This window comes from Schistosoma haematobium, chromosome 7, assembly GCF_000699445.3.
Source record: "Schistosoma haematobium chromosome 7, whole genome shotgun sequence".
In the NCBI taxonomy this organism is placed as follows: Eukaryota; Metazoa; Platyhelminthes; class Trematoda; order Strigeidida; family Schistosomatidae; genus Schistosoma; species Schistosoma haematobium.
The window spans coordinates 14041105-14063671 of record NC_067202.1 but is presented as its reverse complement, the minus strand read 5'-3'; the positions used below and the strand labels follow the sequence as shown (position 1 = coordinate 14063671).

The window sequence follows — 22567 nt, the reverse complement described above, 5'->3', positions numbered from 1 at the left end:
TAGACCCAAAGATGAAATCTTATTTTATGAAGGAAGGTGTTGGGCGACCCAAAGAATTCCTTAAAAAGAAGTCCGGAGGGGCCCTTAAAACTCAGGGGAACATTTAAACCAATCAACGTGTAGTAGAAGTCCCTCAAAAACATCTACAAGCTGAAGAGTCGCATTTCTGATTGGGTGATTACTTGTCCTGTTACTATATTCAGAAAATGAACGGACCTACAGTACTGGAAACCAATCAGAAACGGGTAAAGGTTACGCGAAAAGTTGAATTAGAAATAAAAATACTTACAGTTATCATTTCTTGCAAGATTTTAACATTATTAGCAAAAATGGAATTTTCCCATGATTGCCTGAGGATAGCTATATATAATGGATGTAATATGTTTCTCTTTATTAAAGTCTATCCTGGTATGTAGCAGTCTAAAAACTCCTTCAACATCTCGTTAACACATATCTTCCCACAAACTGTAGGGTGCATAGTGCGTCGTTACCTGAGATCATATTCTATGTCTGTACTGAAACTGGGTAGTTTAAACTAATAGGTTCTTTTCTTTTTATCAGAAGGGGTTTTTGTGGAGATTTTGGTAATTTCAATAGTTGAAATCATGAGAAATGTATGTTACCTGTCATTCATTCGGTTATAATTCCTAACGTATTCGATAATGCTTAATATTTACAGTTAATCAATGAAATAATCACGAGTATTTGTCCCGGTCTAATTTTACTTCAAGGTCTTATGGTGTACTTTTATGGGAGTTATTAACCGGTGAAATTCCATATCATAATGTTGATTCAACTGCGATTCTATGGGGTGTTGGCAGCGAAAATCTTCGTTTACCAGTTCCAGTGACATGTCCTTCAGAATTACGTGTACTTATGAAAACATGTTGGTAAGTAAATGGGGGGGTACTTTTGTTTTTCAAATTATGGACCTTCTAAATGCAGTTTTGGTAGGTTGCTCTGCTGATACATACACTTAAACTATCTTCATGGCCGATTCCGGTAATCTCAAACTACTACGTATTAACTGGAACACTAGAAAGAAGGAGCAGATTTCGAGTAAAAGCTTTACTCTAAAGTTAGTCGATGTACAGAAAAACGAAGATATTTATGAGGTTGCACACGAACTTGGGACTGGGAATTTCTGGAACTATAATAAGTATAGTAGCAGTATAGGTAAATATCCAATCAAAATTGTGGCGCAGGATTCTGTATTTTCTAGATATTTTTGCGAAGATTCTATTCAAGGCTGATTGGATAAAATTTTTATTGGCGTTTCTGGGCCTCTAGAGACTTTGACAAATGATATTTTAGGAGCTCCTCCAACAGTCTCGTTTAAAAGTTTTCAAATGAGATCAGTTTTTGGACGACTCAAGTCAAAAAGACGCATAAAATCGACATGTTTTTTTGTTAATAATCCTATAATATCGATTAACGTCATTTGAGATAAGATTGTAATTTTCTTTCTATAAACTTTCCCACCAAATACTCTTCTGAGCAGAAAACATGAGAAAAGCATTCATGATACAGAATGATCACAAATCCAGCGTATCGTATTTACTATTCTCATAATTACAAGTTTATGCTTCTTCAATGATATTATTTATAAATTGTTTATTCCGGTTAGCATTTTTTTAGCAAGGTTGTTTTATATAGGATGGGTTTGCTGACCCACATGCCCAACCCTCTTTTTTTACCCGGGCTTGGGGCCGGCAGTAATCATAGAAGAGCTACCTGGGGAGTCCATAAGTTGTATTAATTTAATTAATTCTCTTTAGTTGACAATAAAAAGAAATTAACCTTTTCAATTATGGTGAATGAAGCTCAATGAGTTGTGTGTGTGTGTTATGTGTGTTTTTAATTAAAAAAATTGCCAAGACCAGAAAAGTGTTTCATATCATGAAAACTATCAGATTATTATTTTGTTATTACTGGTAGACAGTAGGATTTTGTTGCTTAAATTAGATATTTTTTTGTGATATAGAACTTTGATTTAGTCAGTGAGTCAGTCAGCTACAACGTAGGACCAGGAACATATATGCATCGGTACAAGTTGCCACACCTCACTCATTGGCAAAACAAGATGAACACCAAATTCATAGAAGTAGTTAACTCAATGATAGTAATATATAAAAGAAAGATTGCATATAAGAATATAGTACAGGAGGAAAGAATTAGTTCGTAGAAAGAAAGATATGAAGCGATTTTCATCTCACGGTTTAAGGGAAGACACAGAGTGTATACACCTACGCCACTGTGATCGATTGTGAGCCATGTCACATAGAGTCTCCATTCATTAGTTACGATAGTCACACCGACCACAACCAAGTAGTCTGTATCTACCAACATGGCTCAGACTAGAAGTTAGAGACTTTATGGTCTGATGCCACGTTTTGGTTTGGCCACCCCCGTCTAACTGTCTTCCAACCATCCCTAACACTAATCAGTATTGCGCATCGTGGTAATCGGTGTTCAGGCATACGTAACACGTGACCCAACCATATCAGTCGGTGAAGATTCACAACCTCATCAACTCGTTTACCATCCTTCCCTAATACCTTGCGTCTAACCTCAGTATTACTTACCCGATGACCCCAGCAGATACGAGCAATATTTGTAAGACATCTGTGATCAAATACTAGCAACTTACAGGTATCTCCTACTCTTAATGGCCATGTTTCGCAGCCGTAAAGTATGCTTTGAATTTGTGTACAAAATAAGTCATAGAGTTTTGACACTTCTATGTATATCTTATTATTATTTATTTTTATTCCTATGGAGTAGGTTACATTGATTGTTTTTAAATGTGCTTACGAAGAAATACCGTGGCTTGGTTCTTTATTTTATGGCTAATGAAAGTAATATGTAATTAACTATTGAGTGTAAATAGACAGATACTCAATTTACTGTTAAATATGTGATTCCTTTCATACTATTGATATCTACTCTAAACACATTGAGTGTAGGCTGTTTTGTAATTGCTTTAAATAAAGTATTATCTTGTTGTATATTCTAGTTCACTATATTCGGTTGTGGATCTTGTATCTAGTATAAGATGATCCTGAGCTGTGTATAGCATGTCGATCGAGTATCCAGTCTAATGGAAGCAAATGAGATCTTGTTCACGGATCGGATCATCGTACAATAAGTGTGAGAATGGCCCCCGGATGAACTGTAAAAACCTCAGAAAAAGCCGGAGGCATTCCATCCAATCGTCTTTTGGAAGAACGTTCCAGAATTTCGACGTGGAGTTTCCCTACAAGACAAAAGTTAAAATCCACTGCACGTGGATTGGGTGACTGTAATAATGATTTCACTTTTACTAGATACTATAAATACCTGAGAGTTTTGTACCATATTTGACACTGTTTGGGATAACATTCCTTCTCACTAGTCTTCTGTGTTCTCAATTTTGACTTGAATAGTTCTAACGTTCCAGTGCTCAAGTAGTACGCGGTATAACAAGAAAATCTAAACTCTAGATATAACAAATAGCGTATCGTGCCAAACAGAAAATATTTTTATTTTCCAGTTTTACCAGTCCTGTAAAGGAGAAAATAACAGTATGTCAATGTGTAACTTCAGTATCACTTATAGACTATGTTCAGTTCCTATGCACATTATGTGCCTGGTTCTTCTGCTACTCACTTTTTTATCTCTGTACGGATTAATGTAGTGATTTTTCGGTTTTCAGTCTCTTTGCTTCGAACAGTGCACTAATTGTTTTTGTCTACCGTATTTGCTCTCCTCCAGCTTTATATTGTCGTTTCCACTTTCATTTTGTATTCACATTTTACCTATCTACCCCTATTTACTGCTAACCACCTAGGTAACTTATCTGTACCATCTTTTTATCAGTCATCAAAAATATCCACCTATACATCACGTAGTCATTAACTACCGATTACGTGAATTTGGGCAAGACTGTCTCTTGTTTTTGTTGTACATTTTCCTAGATTTCGAACATGTTCTGGTGTATACCGAACTTGTATTTCAATGTCGTGGGGACGACCTTTGAGTGACGCTAAAGTGACCTTGAGAATGTCCACCTATTAATCAGTACTAAACGACAGTTATAAACCAATACGAAGAATTAGACTTATGATTTACAGCTAACGGTTTGGGTTAAGAATCAGATTTAGGGTTTTCATCACGAACTGACATCAGCTATAATACCAAGACTCTATTTAGCCAAATGGGTGAATGAATTTCGTGCCAACATCCAAGACACGTTATCCAAAATTTGACTATTTTGTCCATAAATTATAGTCTCACATCAGTGACTATTAAATTTCTCATCTTAAACTACTGATTAAACATATATATAGGCAAAATTTGACCAGACCTTTTGTGTGTTTCAATCAAATAGAATAAGTTTGGCTAAATGTAGCTAAGTGGATAACGCGATGGCGTTTGAAGCGAACGACACTAGGTTCGAGTCCCAAAGTGAACATCAACTCCATGATGCAAGTACATCCAGCTGACGAGTCACAAATAGGACGAAACTCACGTCAAATCGGATTCCACTACTGGCCACTATCCATTTTTACTTAAAAAGCTTGTGACTTAAAACTATATCAAGGCAATCCGCACAGGATGTACATATGCCTGATCAATCACAGTTTCAAATAACAATGAGAAGATACAAGTAAAACAATATCAAGTGAATTTAAAAGTGCTTTTTGTTATGGCTTTAAGTTGCGGTCGATTTTTACCCTGTGTTATCGATCGACTACAGTGACACGTAAACACGAACGAACGGCCTACAGTTCTGATTGGTCCTGCTTCCCTGTCCAGCCCAGCCCAGCCAGTTGAGTCCAGAACACAAGCCACAGCCTCGGAGATATGAATTATTATATTTCAAACATACTTTGTTTATATACCAATCAAGCATACCACATCGTACCATAAAATAGAAAACAACATTTTGTACAATATTCAACAAGTGAACAGATATCGACCAATAGGAAATATCCATTTAAAGTCCAAGGACACCATTGGACTTAACATGATAATTATTGGTCTATTCCTCTGCATCCACAACACTTTTCTAGCTTATATGCTTAAAACTTACATTTGATTGTCTATTTTTTCTCCCATATTTTTCTTATCCGACAATGATGTAATACATTCAAATATAAATTCTATGTTTTATTAATCCTTTTTCTTTTTCTCTTTTATTTAATGAATGTGGTAATTCAGTTGTCATCTTACCCCATAACATACCGATAATTTATATTGTAAAACAATTTTTGGGTTTTACTTAACTAATTAAATAGGCGTTTCCTTTGTTTTTCTTGTTTTTCCTAAAGAGGATTGACTATCTTAGTCATTATTGTTTATTTTGATTAATTATTTGTCAAAGTATATTATTTAGCCCTGAAAGTTAGTTAGGGAGCATTAGAATTCTTGTTTTGTATTCTACATCTATATTCTATATTGAATTACAGGACTTTTAAGTTTCATTCAACTATCCTTTTTTTGTTTCTCAGTTGGTTACTAACTGTTATTCCTTGCAGATTACTCAAAACTCAAATTCCATCTTACTTAATTTAGTTTTAGCCTATCTTGGCACGTGATGTTGACTAGTGTAGGAATAGATTGGAAGTAGAAAACTTATGGGGTGGTCAAACTAAGACTTAAAAGTTCACAAATTCATTTACGGTTAGATTGAGCCATGTGGATGGATCCAGACTACGTGGTTGAGTTCCTCGCAGTTGTCGTAATTAGTATCTGGAGACGTTGGATAATTTAGCTCAGAATCAGTCACAATGGGGGTGATGTGTTCACTTTTTTTTACCCGTAGATCTTAAGTTTCAATATTATCTTTTCTTTTTTTATTCCATGAATTCATTCCTCTCGAATCATATTCCCATTAACACCACTGATACAGTTACTACTACTCTGAGGTTTGTCTTAGTGCGTTAATATGGTGCAGCAATTTGAACTGATGTACAAATGTTCCAGGTTCTATATTGCATATGACTAACTAATTGACACCGTTCAATCAACACAGGATTACAACTTTATGTCACTAAAATGAACATTTTTATGGGGTTCTTTCAGAATTAGTAATTATACTGAGAGATGGATTTTATCGGTAAAAAGCTTGGTTCTACCTATTGAACGTTCATACTAAATGATTAGGCAGATACACGATCAAATCGTCACTTTGTCCTCTACTGTTCATATTTTCTCCGATCAGTTCCATCTTTTTATACATATTTTTTATATACTGCTAAGCTGTATGGTTTTGTATATAACAAAAAACTACAGCAGTTTCACTCCAAAATTCAATAGGAGGCTAGCCAATTATTGATCAGATTATTGTTCTATGGAGAAGGATGTTTAATATTTCCTCTTCTAACGACCCATAGGTTGGAGAGTCCACTTGTTTAGCCCCTCATATTTTCACCTATAAGTAACATGTCCGACCTTCTATATCATAGTCTTTGATTTAAGCAGTTGAATGGCATCCTCTGGTGTATAATAAACGTACATCGGAGCGTAGCAGTCAAGCTTGTATGTTTCTGTTGTATTTGTGCCAACCAATGCTTATTTTAAGACTTCATCGGAAAAATCTCATGGATGGTGTTTTGGCGGCAAGAAATAAAAACTAACCATGATAGATAATTATGTAACCCATAGATAGGATGGAATAATTCAATATATAGATAATAGCCATTTGTAGCTGACATCAACTGCTGGTTCTTGGTTTGCTCAATAATGGAACAACAGAGGGAATTAGTCATTCACTTGAATGCTACTTAAATCTCATAACTTGAATACCCTACTAAGAATATGTGTTTGTTCTGTTCTACTTTGCGACTGCGAAACATGGCCATTAAGAGTAGGAGATACCTGTAAGTTGCTAGTATTTGATCACAGATGTCTTACAAATATTGCTCGTATCTGCTGGGGTCATCGGGTAAGTAATACTGAGGTTAGACGCAAGGTATTAGGGAAGGATGGTAAACGAGTTGATGAGGTTGTGAATCTTCACCGACTGATATGGTTGGGTCACGCGTTACGTATGCCTGAACACCGATTACCACGATGCGCAATACTGATTAGTGTTAGGGATGGTTGGAAGACAGTTAGACGGGGGTGGCCAAACCAAAACGTGGCATCAGACCATAAAGTCTCTAACTTCTAGTCTGAGCCATGTTGGTAGATACAGACTACTTGGTTGTGGTCGGTGTGACTATCGTAACTAATGAATGGAGACTCTATGTGACATGGCTCACAATCGATCACAGTGGCGTAGGTGTATACACTCTGTGTCTTCCCTTAAACCGTGAGATGAAAATCGCTTCATATCTTTCTTTCTACGAACTAATTCTTTCCTCCTGTACTATATTCTTATATGCAATCTTTCTTTTATATATTACTATCATTGAGTTAACTACTTCTATGAATTTGGTGTTCATTTTGTTGTGCTAATGAGTGAGGTGTGGCAACTTGTACCGATGCATATATGTTCCTGGTCCTACGCTTTGATTGACTGACTAAGAATGTGTTTGTCTGTGTAGTCTAATAACATATGATATTATAATACCATTGAATGTCATATATTTTATAACGAGTACAATACAGATGATGCTGTGGTCGTTTGGGTTGTCATAATATTGATAATGCCTAGTGGAAGTAGCATAAGGTTGATTACTAGGTGTGGATAGACAGACACAACTCACTGACTATTTAGTGTGTGATTCCCCTTTCCCGTCATTGATTTCTACTCTGAACTCATTGAGTATATGAACTTCTTATAATTGTGTAGAATAAAGTATTGTGTAGCTGTATACTATTGTTCTCTATATTTGGTTGCGGTTCCTTTATTTGATATAACTTCATCCAAATTCTAATCGATAGATATACTCGATTATATAATGTGTCCGTGTGCTGACTGCTCACGAGACCGTATTTTTGACAAAAGGTCCGAGTGGATTAGGGATCAAATATGAGACTACCTACCAGATGAATAAGTGTCTCCATGTTTAAAAATGACATGTTTTTATACTGAATATGAACACAAAATCAACGTGATAAAAATAGCATAATTGATTGGTGAAAATTAGTTTGTAAGTCATTCATTCTCCAATCAATTATGACCTAGCTATTAGATATAATTTTCTGGGCATCCTAAGATAAACAATGAAATTGACTATTGTTCAATTGTAGATAACAAAAGCGTTTGATCAATTTCACTAGTTTATAATGTTACATTGAAACCAATCATTGATCTTATAGTTAGTAATCAGCCAATCGGTCATGCTCAGCCTAGAACCTGACATAAATGTGTAAATTAGTCCAAGTCATTATACCAGACTAACACAATAAGATGATGAATGATTTATTTATTGTTCAAAATTTCAACCCATCACGTTTTCTAAATATTATCATTTAAAATTTACCCGATCACAATTAAACTACAGTAATGATAGATTAATTAAAGTAAGAAAAGAGAAAAAAACCAAAATAGTGAACTATTACGATAAAGTAATCATCAAAATATTAATACTGAATAATATTTGGCTATCTATCATATTATCCGCCTACTCATTCATTCATTCACTCGTCGTAGTCAATAGCATTAATACGAGATGCTCGGAGAGAGAGAGAGAGATGTACACCTGAGCACGCATATCTTAGTTTCTCTTTACTTTCAGTCTAATAATAAACATACTCTATTTGTGTATTATACGTGCTTATGTGTTTGCTTGTTGGATATGTTATTTCATTTACTGTTAAAAATGATAATAATATATAATAATAGTAGTATTATTATTATTGTCGAGGCTGAAAACACAGGAATTCTTCAGTTAAATACACAAGATGTATTTGTGTGACTGATGGTCTGATTATTATTTTCAGTACAAAATATTGATACACAAAATTATATCACCAGTGATGTTCTGTCACAATTAGTACCATAGATATTATTATTTTCATATATAATATCATACCATTGTTGATTAATTAATGAATTTTAAAATAAATAAAAACTGATAAAGTTTTGAATTGAGAATAATATAACAACTGGGTGTGTTGTGAGATAGTAATTCACTGATGACAATGGTGAATGTGTCGCTTAATTTCGTGAATTAGTTGAAGTTAGACAATAACACTGTTGGATGTCGACTGGTTCAGTGGTCTAGAGGTTAAGCGTTCTCGCATGAAACCGATAGGTCCTGGATTCGAATCTCGCGAGGTAGGATCATTGATGCACACTGCCGCGGAAGAGTCCTACAATAGGACGAAACAGCCATCCTGTGCTTCTAGATTTTCCATGTTGATCTAGCTTCAATTGACTCATGATCTAAACTATTGAAAATAAATATTTGATGATGGTTATTATTCTTAGTATTTCAATGAATCTTCAAGATAAAATTCTAACAATAACAAAATTGAATGATATAAAAACAGTTATTTGTCAGATTGGTAGTTATGTTTTCTTTTTTTTTTAAAAAAATATGCATAGTAGGGTTATTTTACATGTTTTTATACAGTCTTGAAACATTTTGTTTAACTATCTGGTAATTTTTCACTTGAGAATAGGATTTGTTTTCCAGTGTATATTTAACTGTTCCAAAGCTTAGATTTTGTCTAGCAGTGGAATAATATAGACTATGAATTTCATTCTAATTGGAATTTATCAACGAAATATACCTGAATTCTTATTCATTAATACTAATGACAAAAAAGGTTATCAAAATACCTTCATATCCGATGAACAATTTAATGTCAATTTGAACTCAATAGTTTAGTAAAGAACGTGTAGGAATATCGACTGATAAGCACTGGATTTAAGTTTCAGCATAAATATCGATACTAGAATCCATATATACATAGATCGTAAGTTATAAAATGAGGCAAAACTTGTGTATTGAATATTACTGCTAATCACAATATAAACAAACAATCTACAAACGAAATTTTTCTTCAAGATATCATTAGTTTCAATTTTGAAACATGGAAGTAGCCATTTAGATCCAAGTTCTTTATTCTTATTGAATAAATTTTTGTCATTCCAATTAATCATTATAAAATTATGAGTTACCATCAACATTAAAATTTGATATATATATATGTTACTATTCAACATTTAAACGAGAAGAGATTTAATTGATTAAATGAATAGTGAAATAGTAATATGGCAGTGATGATACTACGAATGATTAAACATTAAGAATATCGTTCAAAAAGACAACAGAAAAGTATATATATATATATATATATATATATATATATATATATATGTATATATATATATATACAAGAATACTGTGATTGTATATCTAGAATGAAAGATCTTGAACTATATCACCCATAATGTATCTAACTATTGATCAAATAGTTTACATCTACCAACATGGCGCAGACGAATAGTCAGTGACTTAATGAACTAATACCATGTCTTGTTGAGGTAGACATGTACAGAATTAATAAACTTCTCGTAGATTGTATTACTTGTTTGGAGACAATTTTCAACAGTATCCTAGTTATGAACTGAGAAAGATAAATTATCTCTATATTATTGTTTAGAGGTTATAATACACTATTATAATACACTAGTCCCCAAATGCCCTGGTATGGCCGAGAGTGGGGAGAGTCCGCTCTCCCTCTCGAAACGCTCTCACATGACCACGTGTATATAGCCTGTGCAGGGAAGTCCTATTCATCGCCTTCTCGTGGCGGGGGTGTTGTTCGCAAAGTTGACAGGACTATAAGCGAATGTACGGCGATCTAACCGGGTTGGTGGACATGGAGAGTCCACCTAGGGGAGTTGGATAACCCTCATTCAAAATCTATCGTGCACATGGGATCCAGTATCCTGAGAGAACAAATGGCGTATGAACCGATCGTTGGTCACCGGCTACCATGAGACTGCATCTCTCTACGATGCTCCACTGCCTTGCGGATCAGACCTTCAGGTCGAAGGCTCCGGGTGTGGCCCCTTTAGAAAACTACCTGCTTCAGTTTGAGCACCCGGGCAGTATCACAGCCCTCACAAATATCAAATGAGATTTGTGTGGCGCATATGTATTTGGTGCCTCCTTGTACCTATGTGTTAAAATAAATAAATAATACACTAACATATTATTGCAAACCCAAAGATTCTTTTTCAAAATTTCAGTAGCTCAATATAAACAGATTTCGAGTTGAATTCTTTATCATTTTCATTACCATTAAAGAACTTCGTTTGTTCTTTTTTTTTCTTCAAAAACCAACTTGATCTGTAGTATCTATGTACACATAACTACATGATACATACAAGTATTAGAAGACTTGTGATGGAATAAAACAATCATAAATGTACAATCTTATCTTAATATTATCTGATTTCAGTGAAGAATAACAGTGATTAAGAATTAACGGTAATAATTTTGTAAATTAATTCACTAAAATCTTTTAGATAAGAATGAGTTGAATATAGACCTAATTCATTGTAACAAAAGCATTAATATTGAATTGTCCTAACCAGATAGTATGTACTTTAGACTAATAGTTCTGAATGTCAATGTAGGATTGGAGAGATTGTTAGGTTTTAATTAGAATCATGAATCGATCAATGTTAGACCATACCATTGAAAACGAAACGGACGTCCAGTGCTTCTGGAGTTTCAATGGTGGTCTAACATTGATTGGTTTATGAACTCAATTAAAACTCAGCAATCCCCACCACTATATACTTACATTTATCATGTGCTTATTAGTGACTAGCTTCGAGAGGTAATTCTCGGAGTCCTAGTGAGAAGCAGTGATCGATGAAGCTCAACCGTGCCGGGTATAAGACAGTCACCTACCAAAGACAATGAAAAATGTTCACGTAAAATCTTGGATTGGTTGAAGTTGAACATTAACACACTTGGATGCCGGCGCAGTGGTTTAAAGACCAAGAGTACGCTCATGACATCAAAGGTCCTGGGTCGAATCCCGCGTGTGGGATCGTGGATGCTCATTCCTGAACAGTCCCATCCTCACTACTTCCAAGTTTTATATGTATTGGTAGTATTTCACAAATAAATCGTGAAGTACAAACTTCACTTCAAAGAGTGGGATAAGATATGTTTAATTTAACGATATGGATTACTAAGATTTGCTAGAAATGTTCTGTGTGAAATATTCGTTTCTGTCACTGTTCATTCAATACAATTTTGTACTAATGTAACGTAATTACTTTCATCAATAAGTAGTATGTTGCTTATTGAAAACTTTACTGCTACTGCTATGTAAGATAAATAAATGAACAAACATTTTCATTAAATTACCACATGAATGAACTTACTGAATCAGAAGTACTTTACATATGCAAAATGAGATTTTTTTAAAAATTTTGTGTATTATTGATTATTTGAAGTGATCATATCAGGTTAACACATCGTCACTTTATTAGAGGATAAATACAACTGTGTACAAATTTCCATATGATCCCTGAATAATATAAACAGTAATAGTACAAATGGTATTTTTTTTAAAAAAAACATTTAGCATAGACGAGATAGTTTGAAATGAAAACATAAATTTGTTGAACATAAAGTTACCATATAGTTTTGAAATTCTCAAGAACTAAGGTAATATATCAAATGAATTCAGTTTCACCATTGTGGTGCGTGCTACTTATATTGATATAAGTAGCATATGACGCGAGTCAGGAATGTAATCTCTGGTGGCAGAAGATGGGGAAGATCAAGAAAGGAATAGCGGCAATAGAAAGCAATTAGTATGGAAATGCAAGAACAATGAAGTTCGAGACAATTGTTGAACATTTTGCAAATTAACTATTATAGTATGGTTTTTCTATATTACCAAGTAACTCTGTAATGTGGTCCTAAACATAATTCGGTTTTCCTCACCTGTGTTTTCCTTCATTACACCATTATGACTGATTCTGAACCATGTTACCTATTATCTCCAAACATTTGACACAATAGTCGTGCCCATTCTTATTTAAATAGTCTAAACATGACTTAGTTTAATTGTCAATAACTTGATACAGTAATACAACATCTTCGTTTGACCACGTTTAGCTTTCATTTAATCTACTCCTCCATCAGCAAATATCATACGTCCAAGACATACAGTAGTTTGGTATACGTAATACATGTTTTAACCACAATGTCAGATGGTTCTCTATCTTCACCTTGGTAAACTTTTGATTTTCATAGTAATTTAAATCAGGTGAATAACCTTGGTTATTATTATTTGATACGAATTACAGAATGTCGTGGTAAAATATGAAAAATACACATTAAATACTTCATTTGCACAGCTTCCATCAGTTGTCTCTTACAAACTTCATCGTTCCTTCATTCCTGTTGCTGTTACAATTAGTCTCTGTTCACGTTCCTGTTCTCTTCAATTCGATTTTCTCAATCTTCTGCTGCTAGGTATTCCAATTCTGATCAATGTTACATACTACCTATGACTATCAACATAAGTAGCGTACATCGCAATACTATTTTATTTTAATTTTTTGTGTACACTCTGAACCTGTCAGGTAGATGCAAACCACCTGACTAAGGTTCGCAAGATAACTGTGATCAGCGGTTCAACACATTGGGTGATATAGTCTAAAATTGCGTTCACAATAATGGTACAGGTGCATTCATTGCTCTTTACCTTCGATTCGATCGTGAACTTCAGTATCCCTTCATATCATACCCTCCCATTCCGTCTTTTCAAACCTTATTCACGATGTTAAGTCTTTCTTTTTACCATTGGTAATGTATTATTTCAGTCTCTTTCGTCACTTAGTTGGTTAACTTCATCTTATCTCGTGCTAAGTGTGGTATAACAACTTAGGTTAACACATACATCTACGCTGGGCTCTGTGTTGATTTTCGTTTGCGTATGTCTATCATTTTTGTTTTTAAAATTTCTATGTTACATATTGTACTTTTTAATTATGATAATTAGATATTATTTCTATCTTTTTTATTCTCTCTAACGAAAAAAAGGAATATCAAGCCAAGGAATCGTCCTAGTTTTCGTCAAATTCTATCACATCTAAATGTAACCTGTTCACGTTTACTACAGTACACTGATGATGAATTCATTTCATTGCGTCAACTATGGAAAGAAGAAATCACTGTTTACCTTCAAGTATGTGTGCGTCCCTTTTTCTTCTTCCCCTGCCGTATTTCAACCGATGGGTGGCGGAAGTAGGCATTTTTTATATATGGTTTTATTCGCACATTTAATTTCATGGGTATAAATTTCTACAGAGTATTTAAAAAATACGTTTGGTAACTTGAGTAAACTAATATTAATATGGGGGATTTGGGGAGAGTGTACAATGTCCGCCGTTGAAATCGTGAACTGGTCTGAGATAGACCACTTTTGAAAACCTGGAAACACTGGACGCCCACGTCGTCCCAGGGTGGAACTTCTCAGGAACGCGCGTCCACGATCCATCCGTTTAGAGTGTGAAAAATCTACTCATCGCAGGCAATGGATGAAAGGTTACGCAAGATCATGGGTTGATTGAAGTTAGACATTAATACCGTTGAATGTATGCTCAGTGATCTAGAGGTTAAGCGTCCGTGCGAGATCGAGGGTCTTGGTCTAACACAGACCAGTTCGTCATTTCACCAGTGAATAAACTAACGTTTACCTGCCCAACTAAGTAGGAGAATCCATTAGGCACCTTGGGAAACGAAAAGAGGTTTTGTAAAGGGTACGCGATTGGAGCACTGGAAAAAGCAAAGTAAACGGACACGTTAGCAGTTTGCTTCTTTATATTTGGTTTGTAAGTAGGGACTTCGATTCAACTATACGTTATGTAGCGTCAACAGACACGTTGACAGTCTACACTTTCCTGTCATGTGTGGAAACTTAGTAACAACTCAAAAGTGTTTAAAGCTATAATAAATACACCGGTATGGGACATGGTACTGCCTCAAGTATGCGTCTTATTTATATCTAGAATGTACACGTTAGAGACATGTGCATTCTACAGTATACATAGGTATAAATGCTTCCGCTCGCAAGTGTACGTTACATGAATATACATAGTTCATGAACTAAGCCCTACATTCTCATAGTGTGTACAGGGCTATACATCCAATTCACCTCAGGCCATAACCCAGCGGTTATAAAGCACTGAATAAATAACAAGTAATCAAGTCAATTGTGCTTTGAGTCGTCATTTGACGATATTTCACACTCATACCGAAAGCAATTTTAGTGTCGACGCCTGTGTTCTGGTTACGGCACAGTTTATTGCCATACGTTCTAGCTCACCCCTGCCAGATTCGATGGTCCTCTCTAGAGTGAATCCGGTCGGACAGATAAGGCGAAATTCTCTCTCCAGTTCTGCATTTCACGCTTATCCATACAATGCGCCCCTTTCTGTTATTCATGTTTTGAGACGGATCGGGTGATTAGCCCGATTTCTTCTTAGCCGCCCGCGTTAGCTCATAAACATGATTCACTGCCTACAGGGCACCACAGAGAGGCGCAGGTCCGTCTTCGCTTTAGTAAATAAACAACTGATATTGTTTTGACATTTGTAGTCAGTTGGTCAGTCATGATCAACATAGAGCTAGATACATGTGTCCTTTAACCCAAATGGCTGTATCACATTAGCACGACAAGAGGAAGTTACACAGAATGAACAGGGACAAGTAATTGAAGTAACGCAGTACCAATAATAATGAAAAAGACTAAGCATTATGGATATGATTAGTTTTTTCAGAAATATATACTTAGTATCTATCGTTCACCGATAATTGGGCTGTCTAACATCCCGTTTAATTATTTGCCTGAATCTTCTTTCATACAAACATATCTAATAGGATATTCGACTTGAAGGTCAGTGTACACCAAAACTTGAAGTGATGTTAATTCGTCGTCGACGTGAAGAATTATGTCATGCACAAGATATTCGACGTTGTTATGATGATAAACGTGAAAGAGCTAATGAATTATATATGGAATTGAAAATATTATTAGCTGAATGCGAAGAAGAAAAACGTAAAGCTGAACGGTTAGTTTACAAAATCTCTTATGGTGTTCATTATTTCGTTTATTTGTTATGAAAGATGTCGAATGTGTTGTTGTAGTGGAGCAATCAATAATTGGCTAAATGTTAAACGCACATGACTCGTCAAGATACATGGCTGCCATTTTCGCGGAATGAGATACATGCGATTGGTGGAAAGTGTATATATATATATATATATATATATATATAGTCATTTCTCTATCTGGTTAGCCAATAAAAGCTTCCTTCATATTCATGATCTCATTCGTGTATCATAAGTCTGGGTATCACTATCAGAATCAGATACTACACAACACAGCAGCTTGTCATGTGTATAGAGAGTTAAAATTGTCTTGGTAGTGTACTGTTAAAGTAATTTGTTAATTTATAGTTAAAAGTTTACTCCAACAATAGATTCTATAATCTGTGCTCAATTATTTCACTGCCCTATCATTAGCTTGGATGTTGATACAAATTACTCATAAATTCAAACTTTACATTTAAAAGATGAGGAACATATTCCAAATATGTTTATATTGTTACTCAAAGTGATTATAAGACTCTACATCTTTTACGGATCTTCAATATAAGTTCTAATTCGATTACCTGTAGTGTTCGAGTAAAGAGGTCTGTACTAGATTGATCTCTTCCTTTGGTATCCCGTTCAATAACAGACACTGCTACATAACTTATCTATCAACGTAGTTGAAAGCTGCCTTAATATCAAGAAAAACCACTATAGTCGGACATCTGTAGGCTTTTCGATGTTGTCGAGTTTGACAAATGCGAATATATTTAGTCGATACATCCATGTCCAAGTTTGAAACTAGTCTAGTTTCCTGAAGTTCACGTTATAACACTACGTGTGTTCCGAGATAACTCTTAATCTGAAAAATACTCTTATTAATCCAGGTTCTCACATTCCGAATATTGACTAGTGTAAAAGTAAGTTGTAAAAAAGCTAGGTGACCGCTTAACCAAGTTATGATATCACTCTATGAAGTCACTAGCTCTTGGATTTAATCATTACAAACTCCTTGGATGTAGTTTGCGCACTTATCGTAACCAGTTGTTCGAGACCACTGGGTTTGCCTTCGATTGGGTCTTGTTTTTAAATTATTTAATACCTTCGATGTTACGAATTAATCATTTCTTTTCGAATGATGTTATATATGCGCAATCTTTCCTATTATCACTAATATTCTTACTACTTGTACTATTCTGACATTCATCTCACTGTTCTGATCTTGTATTCCAACTTAAATTGGTACACATATCTATGTCCAGATTCTAGGTTCCATACAACTAACTATCTGTTTATTTATTTATTTATTTAAACACATAGACATTGGTACAAGGAGGCTCCAAATAAATATGCGCCACATAAATCATTCGATTTGTGTGAGGGATGGGGTACTGCCCGGGTGCCCAGATAGAAGCAGGTGGTTTTTTTAGGGGGTCACACCCTGAGCCTTCGACCTGAAGATCTGACCCACAAGGCAATGGAGCATCGTGAGGAGATGCAGTTCCATGGGAGCTGGTGACCAACAATTGGTTCATACGCCATTTGTTCCCTCAGGATACTGGAGCCGATGTGCACCATTGGTTCGGGATCCGGTTAAAGCGCCGGACATTCGCTTTTCGTCCTCTTATTTTCGTAAACAACACCCGGTGGTGAGAGAGGGCAGTGAGTAGGACTTTCTTGGCAGTGGCTGTATACGCGTGGCCGTGTGAGAGGATTTCGAGAGAGGGCGGTCCCATCCCACTCTCGACCGTACCAGGACATTTGGGGGCACCTGTTTATTTATTTCTATTTCATTATTTATTCCTCCTCCCCCCCTCCTATTTTTTTAAAAAATATTCTAGAGAACGTTTACACTATGAATCGCTTATTCAAGAGCTCAATACTAATCGAAAACAACAAAATGAATTCAATCAACAAAAATGTTCAACTGAAGAGAAAAAATTTGTTGACAATGAAAAACTCCAATATTTCAATGATATAGAAAATACAAATGATTGTATTACTACTCATTCAAATAAACAACAATTTCCTTTTTCAACTTTATCAACATTTTCATTAGGACGTAAATTAAGTGATTTCTATTATCGTCGACGTAATGATTTCAAATTTACTAAATCTATTTTACAATCATCATTATTATTACCATTATCTATTGGGAATAATAATACACATTCATCTATTCATACTACTGATATCATTCATAAAAGTAATATAAATAGATTGGAATTATTAAAAAATCATCATTATTATTTTACAATACCAAATAGTTTAGAACAATTTAATGAGATTTATTATTTAGGTTATCTTATATATAACAATCTATTTAATAATAATACTACTAATAATAATAATATTAGTAGTAGTTGTAGTTCACGAATTAATAAAAAACAAAAATGTCCATTTTGTGGTAATCTCTATTCATCATTAATAAATAATATGGAATTTTTAAAATCCTACCATCATCATCATCATCGTAATAATCATCATCTACGTAGAGCATTAACATTATCAATGTTAGAATATAAATTAAAAGATCAACAATTAACCGATTCATCTATGATTTATAATGAATTATACAATACTACTAATGATAATAATAATAATAGTAATATACAACCAAGTTCACTGTAAGTAGTAGTGTTTACTAATCTTTGTTCATTATGATATTTGTTTCAATAAATTATCCATTGTTTAGTGAATATAATTTGCTAATTGCCTTATTAAAACAAATAGGATGTTTGTTTTAAATGTATAGTATAATTCATATAAATTCATACAATTTATTCAATGAATAGATCCTTTATATAAACAGTCATAAGTTTATGAATAATTTATATCTCTTAAATCAGGAAACTGATCCTAGGTATTTATTTATTTGTTTTATTTGAACACATACATATTGGTACAAGGTAGAGGGGGCACCAGATATATATGCGCCACACACAATAACTATGAGAATGGGAAGAGAAAAAGAATGTAAAGTGCGTATAAGAGAGAACAGTAACGACCACAGATTAGTGTATGGTAGTGTACCAGGGCATTGGGGGGGGCAATAAATTCTTGATCGAGATCATGAACCGATTGATGTTAGACCATCATTGAAAACCTGGAAGCATTGGACGGCTATTTCGTCCTATTGTGGGACTCCTCAGCAACGTGCGTCCACAATTCGAACCCAGGGCTTTCAGTCTCGCACGCGAACGCTTAACCTACTGGACCACTGAGCCAAAAGAATATGGAACGCTTCACGATTTTGCGTCTCATCCTTGCGCAGGGGTCAATTCTAATTTTCTCTATATCGTTCCAATTTTACTATATGTCTCGATAGAACAATGAGAAGACGGAGTTGATCTGAAAAATGTGATGTATTTGCGCTATACAATTCGAACAATCTGGTCACACATATACTTGTCAAGGCATTTTTATATGAAAATTACTCAAGGTCAAACAAATAAAAGTACAATTAAAATAACTAAGGGGAGAGAAAGAATAAGAAATTGTCGCGTTATCCTAGGCCATAGAATGACTTAAGGATTACCAAGGTAAATTCAAGGTTACGACAAATTGTTTTTGTACACATAAGGGGGGGTTAAATTTACGAATAGCTAAGGCTTCAATAAACTTAAGAATTCGACCTTGACAATTTCTATACAACGTTCTAAATGCTGTATTAATGTTAATTTTGTGCCCCGTCTCACTATATGTACCGCCGAAGCGATTACGTACCGACCATTATTGGAAACTAAGATAGACTAAACGGTTGTTCTGTTCTAGGATGGAACAGCTTAGTGGCAGTGCACATCCACTATCTTGTATCTTGTGGTTAAAACTGAAGACTTTCGGTTTTGATATGCAAATGATTAACTTTTAGATCATTAATTCGGCATCCAACAATGTTAATGCATAAATTTATTCAACACACGAATACAATGGATGATGGTAGCGTGATATCGTAGATTTATTGATGCTTAACGATGTGTTCGTCTATTCACCGACTATTTTCATTTTTTTTATTTCGGGGAACTGTTTCAATGATTCAGATTAACATTATATGGTGTTCTTTACGTTACTTTTAATGGTATTCGATACGTCTGATACGTTTATTTCGGTAGACAGATGAACAAATGAAAAGCAGAATAGGCATATCCGAAACTTTGCTATTCGATTTTTTATATCCATATTGTTTTTAACGGGATTTGTCAATGGGGCATATACAATGTCTATATCATTAACGATTCGACCATATTTAATTTGCACGACTGATGTGATATAATGCTAAATAAATCAATTAAAGGTTTTATTAAATTTAAACATACACAGATAGTTATGGTTCTATACCTGTGTAACTGGGCATCGAAGTTAGTATACACAATACAAATAGTGAGGTGAAGTTGGGAAGAAATGAATTAAATATTCGAAGGATGAGTATAATTATTGTAACTTGTGAAAATGCATACTTGGTACTGGCTACTGGTAATAGTGAATTTGACAACACAAGTAAGAACGTGAATATAATAGATGAGGGGTGGTTAGATCTCTGAAATAAATTTAAATAATGTCTGAATACACTGATTTGATTTTTACCGAATAAACATAAGTGTAAAATATTACAGGTCACTACTACTCTAATCAGTTTTAAACCTTTGTTCACTATGTCAATCATAAAAAATAACTAGATACAAATGAGTGAGGAGAAGTGGATCTTGATGAAAACAACGGTTGAAGAAATACCTCATGATTCCAAAGAATCTAAAAGAAAACTACTAGAGGAGTTCTGTTTTCTATTCTGATCCATGTCTCGTAACATCTCAAGCCAATTAGTTGTACCATCTCCAGGCTCCCAACCAGCGAGTCTTGTCAGACGGACAAATACTTGTCTTATATAATCTATTTTCATACCATGACTCCATGTCATAGAATGACTACTTGCACGAATTTAAAGATACTAAGATAACATTCGTCAGACATTTTAAAGCCATTGAAATGTGCATTTCAAGTTCCTGCCACCAATTGGATTAATGTCTGCGTCCTGACTTTCACTATACGTAGATTGATTTCGTCTTCTATACCACTGCCAACATACACAACTTCTAAAATACACGGATTCTTTTTAACAACTAACGGATGATCACAAAAAGTGAATGCAATCATATGCTCCTGTCAGTTGTGTAGAACTACTTTCCAAAACACATGCCATACTTACATATTGTTTGTCTTAAGTAGAATTTAATAGATAGAATAAGTATTTTATCATCATAAGCAAAAATGGATGGTGGCTATCAATAGCATTTAGGAAGCATGTTTTCTTCTATTTGGGACTGTTGTGACTTGTGACTGCAAGATTGGACGCGCAGCGTATTTATCGATCGGATCAATGACACGTAAACACGTAAGGACGACCTCGAGCCCCGATTGGCCGTGCTTCCCTGTCTAGCTCAGCCAGTTGAGTCCAGAACGCAAGTCTTAGCCTCTGAGATATGAGTCATTACATTTAAGACATACTCTGTTTATATACCAACCAAACAGACCACATCGTACCATAAAATACAAAACAACATTTGTACAATATTTAACAAGTGAAATAAATACTGATCAATAGAGAATGTCCATTTAAAGTCCAAGGACACCATTAGACTTAACATGATAATTATTGGTATATTTTTCCGAACAGGGACTCTCCAGCTAGATGTACCTGCATCCCAGAGTTTATGTTCACTCCGGAACTCGAATTCAATACAATTCGCTCCGAACGCTATCGGGTTATTCAATTAGCTACTTGTTATGCCTTGGATGTCTGACTTTTCGATCACACGACTTATCTACCAATCCGAATACGACTTATACGAATCTTCACACTAGGCCAACCAATGACGTTCAACCGGTGTGGGCAGTTTAGCGTCCTTATTGGTCCTATGTCCTACGAGCCCTTCCACTTGAGTCCAGAACACAATACCAGCTTCCGAATCAGAGCAGATCGTTTATTTCAGGCATACTTGGTTTATATATCAATCATACAGACCGCAACGTACCATAAAATAGGAAATAATATTTGTACACAAATAAGCCAAAAAGTGGCTGTGAATGAAGGAGGCAGTAGTTAATAAACTGAACATAACTTAAGGACCGTAAATCGTACAATAATAAATTATAGGTCAAAATAAAGCTTATCATAAAAGGAATATAAATATCCATAGTGTAATTGTTGCGTAGTTATACAATAAGAATATTTATAGAATATTAGTCCATGAATAGTCCTTGGAATTTACCTGTAGTTTAATCTTCACCGGATATAACACCTCCCCTTTTTTTTTGAAGCATTAGAGATAATAATGATCCTTAGGATTTATTTTTATCCGATTGGGTTTTCGTCTGATGCGCTGCGACCTCCTTGGGAGTGTTTCACACGTCTCGTTATTATTCGGATAATTTTTAATTTCATTATTCAACTCAGTTAATATATCTATTGGTATATTCGACTTTGTAGCATTTCCTGTCTCTCGTTCTTGTCTGGTTGGCTGTATGTGGTTTGCATGTCTCACCCATATCTTTTTTCC

At 34.8% G+C, this 22567-nt stretch overlaps 1 protein-coding gene across 1 annotated transcript in view; it reads left to right on the top strand.

The window, feature by feature from the left end:
- MS3_00009652 (uncharacterized protein) overlaps positions 1 to 22567 on the top strand; it is a 49276-nt gene that overhangs the window by 6493 nt on the left and 20216 nt on the right. Inside the window, exons 6-9 of the mRNA XM_051218048.1 lie at positions 732 to 890; positions 13962 to 14106; positions 15801 to 15991; positions 17855 to 18640. Of these exons, the coding sequence (XP_051064481.1) occupies positions 732 to 890; positions 13962 to 14106; positions 15801 to 15991; positions 17855 to 18640 (1281 nt within the window). The remainder of the gene's footprint in view (positions 1 to 731; positions 891 to 13961; positions 14107 to 15800; positions 15992 to 17854; positions 18641 to 22567) is intronic.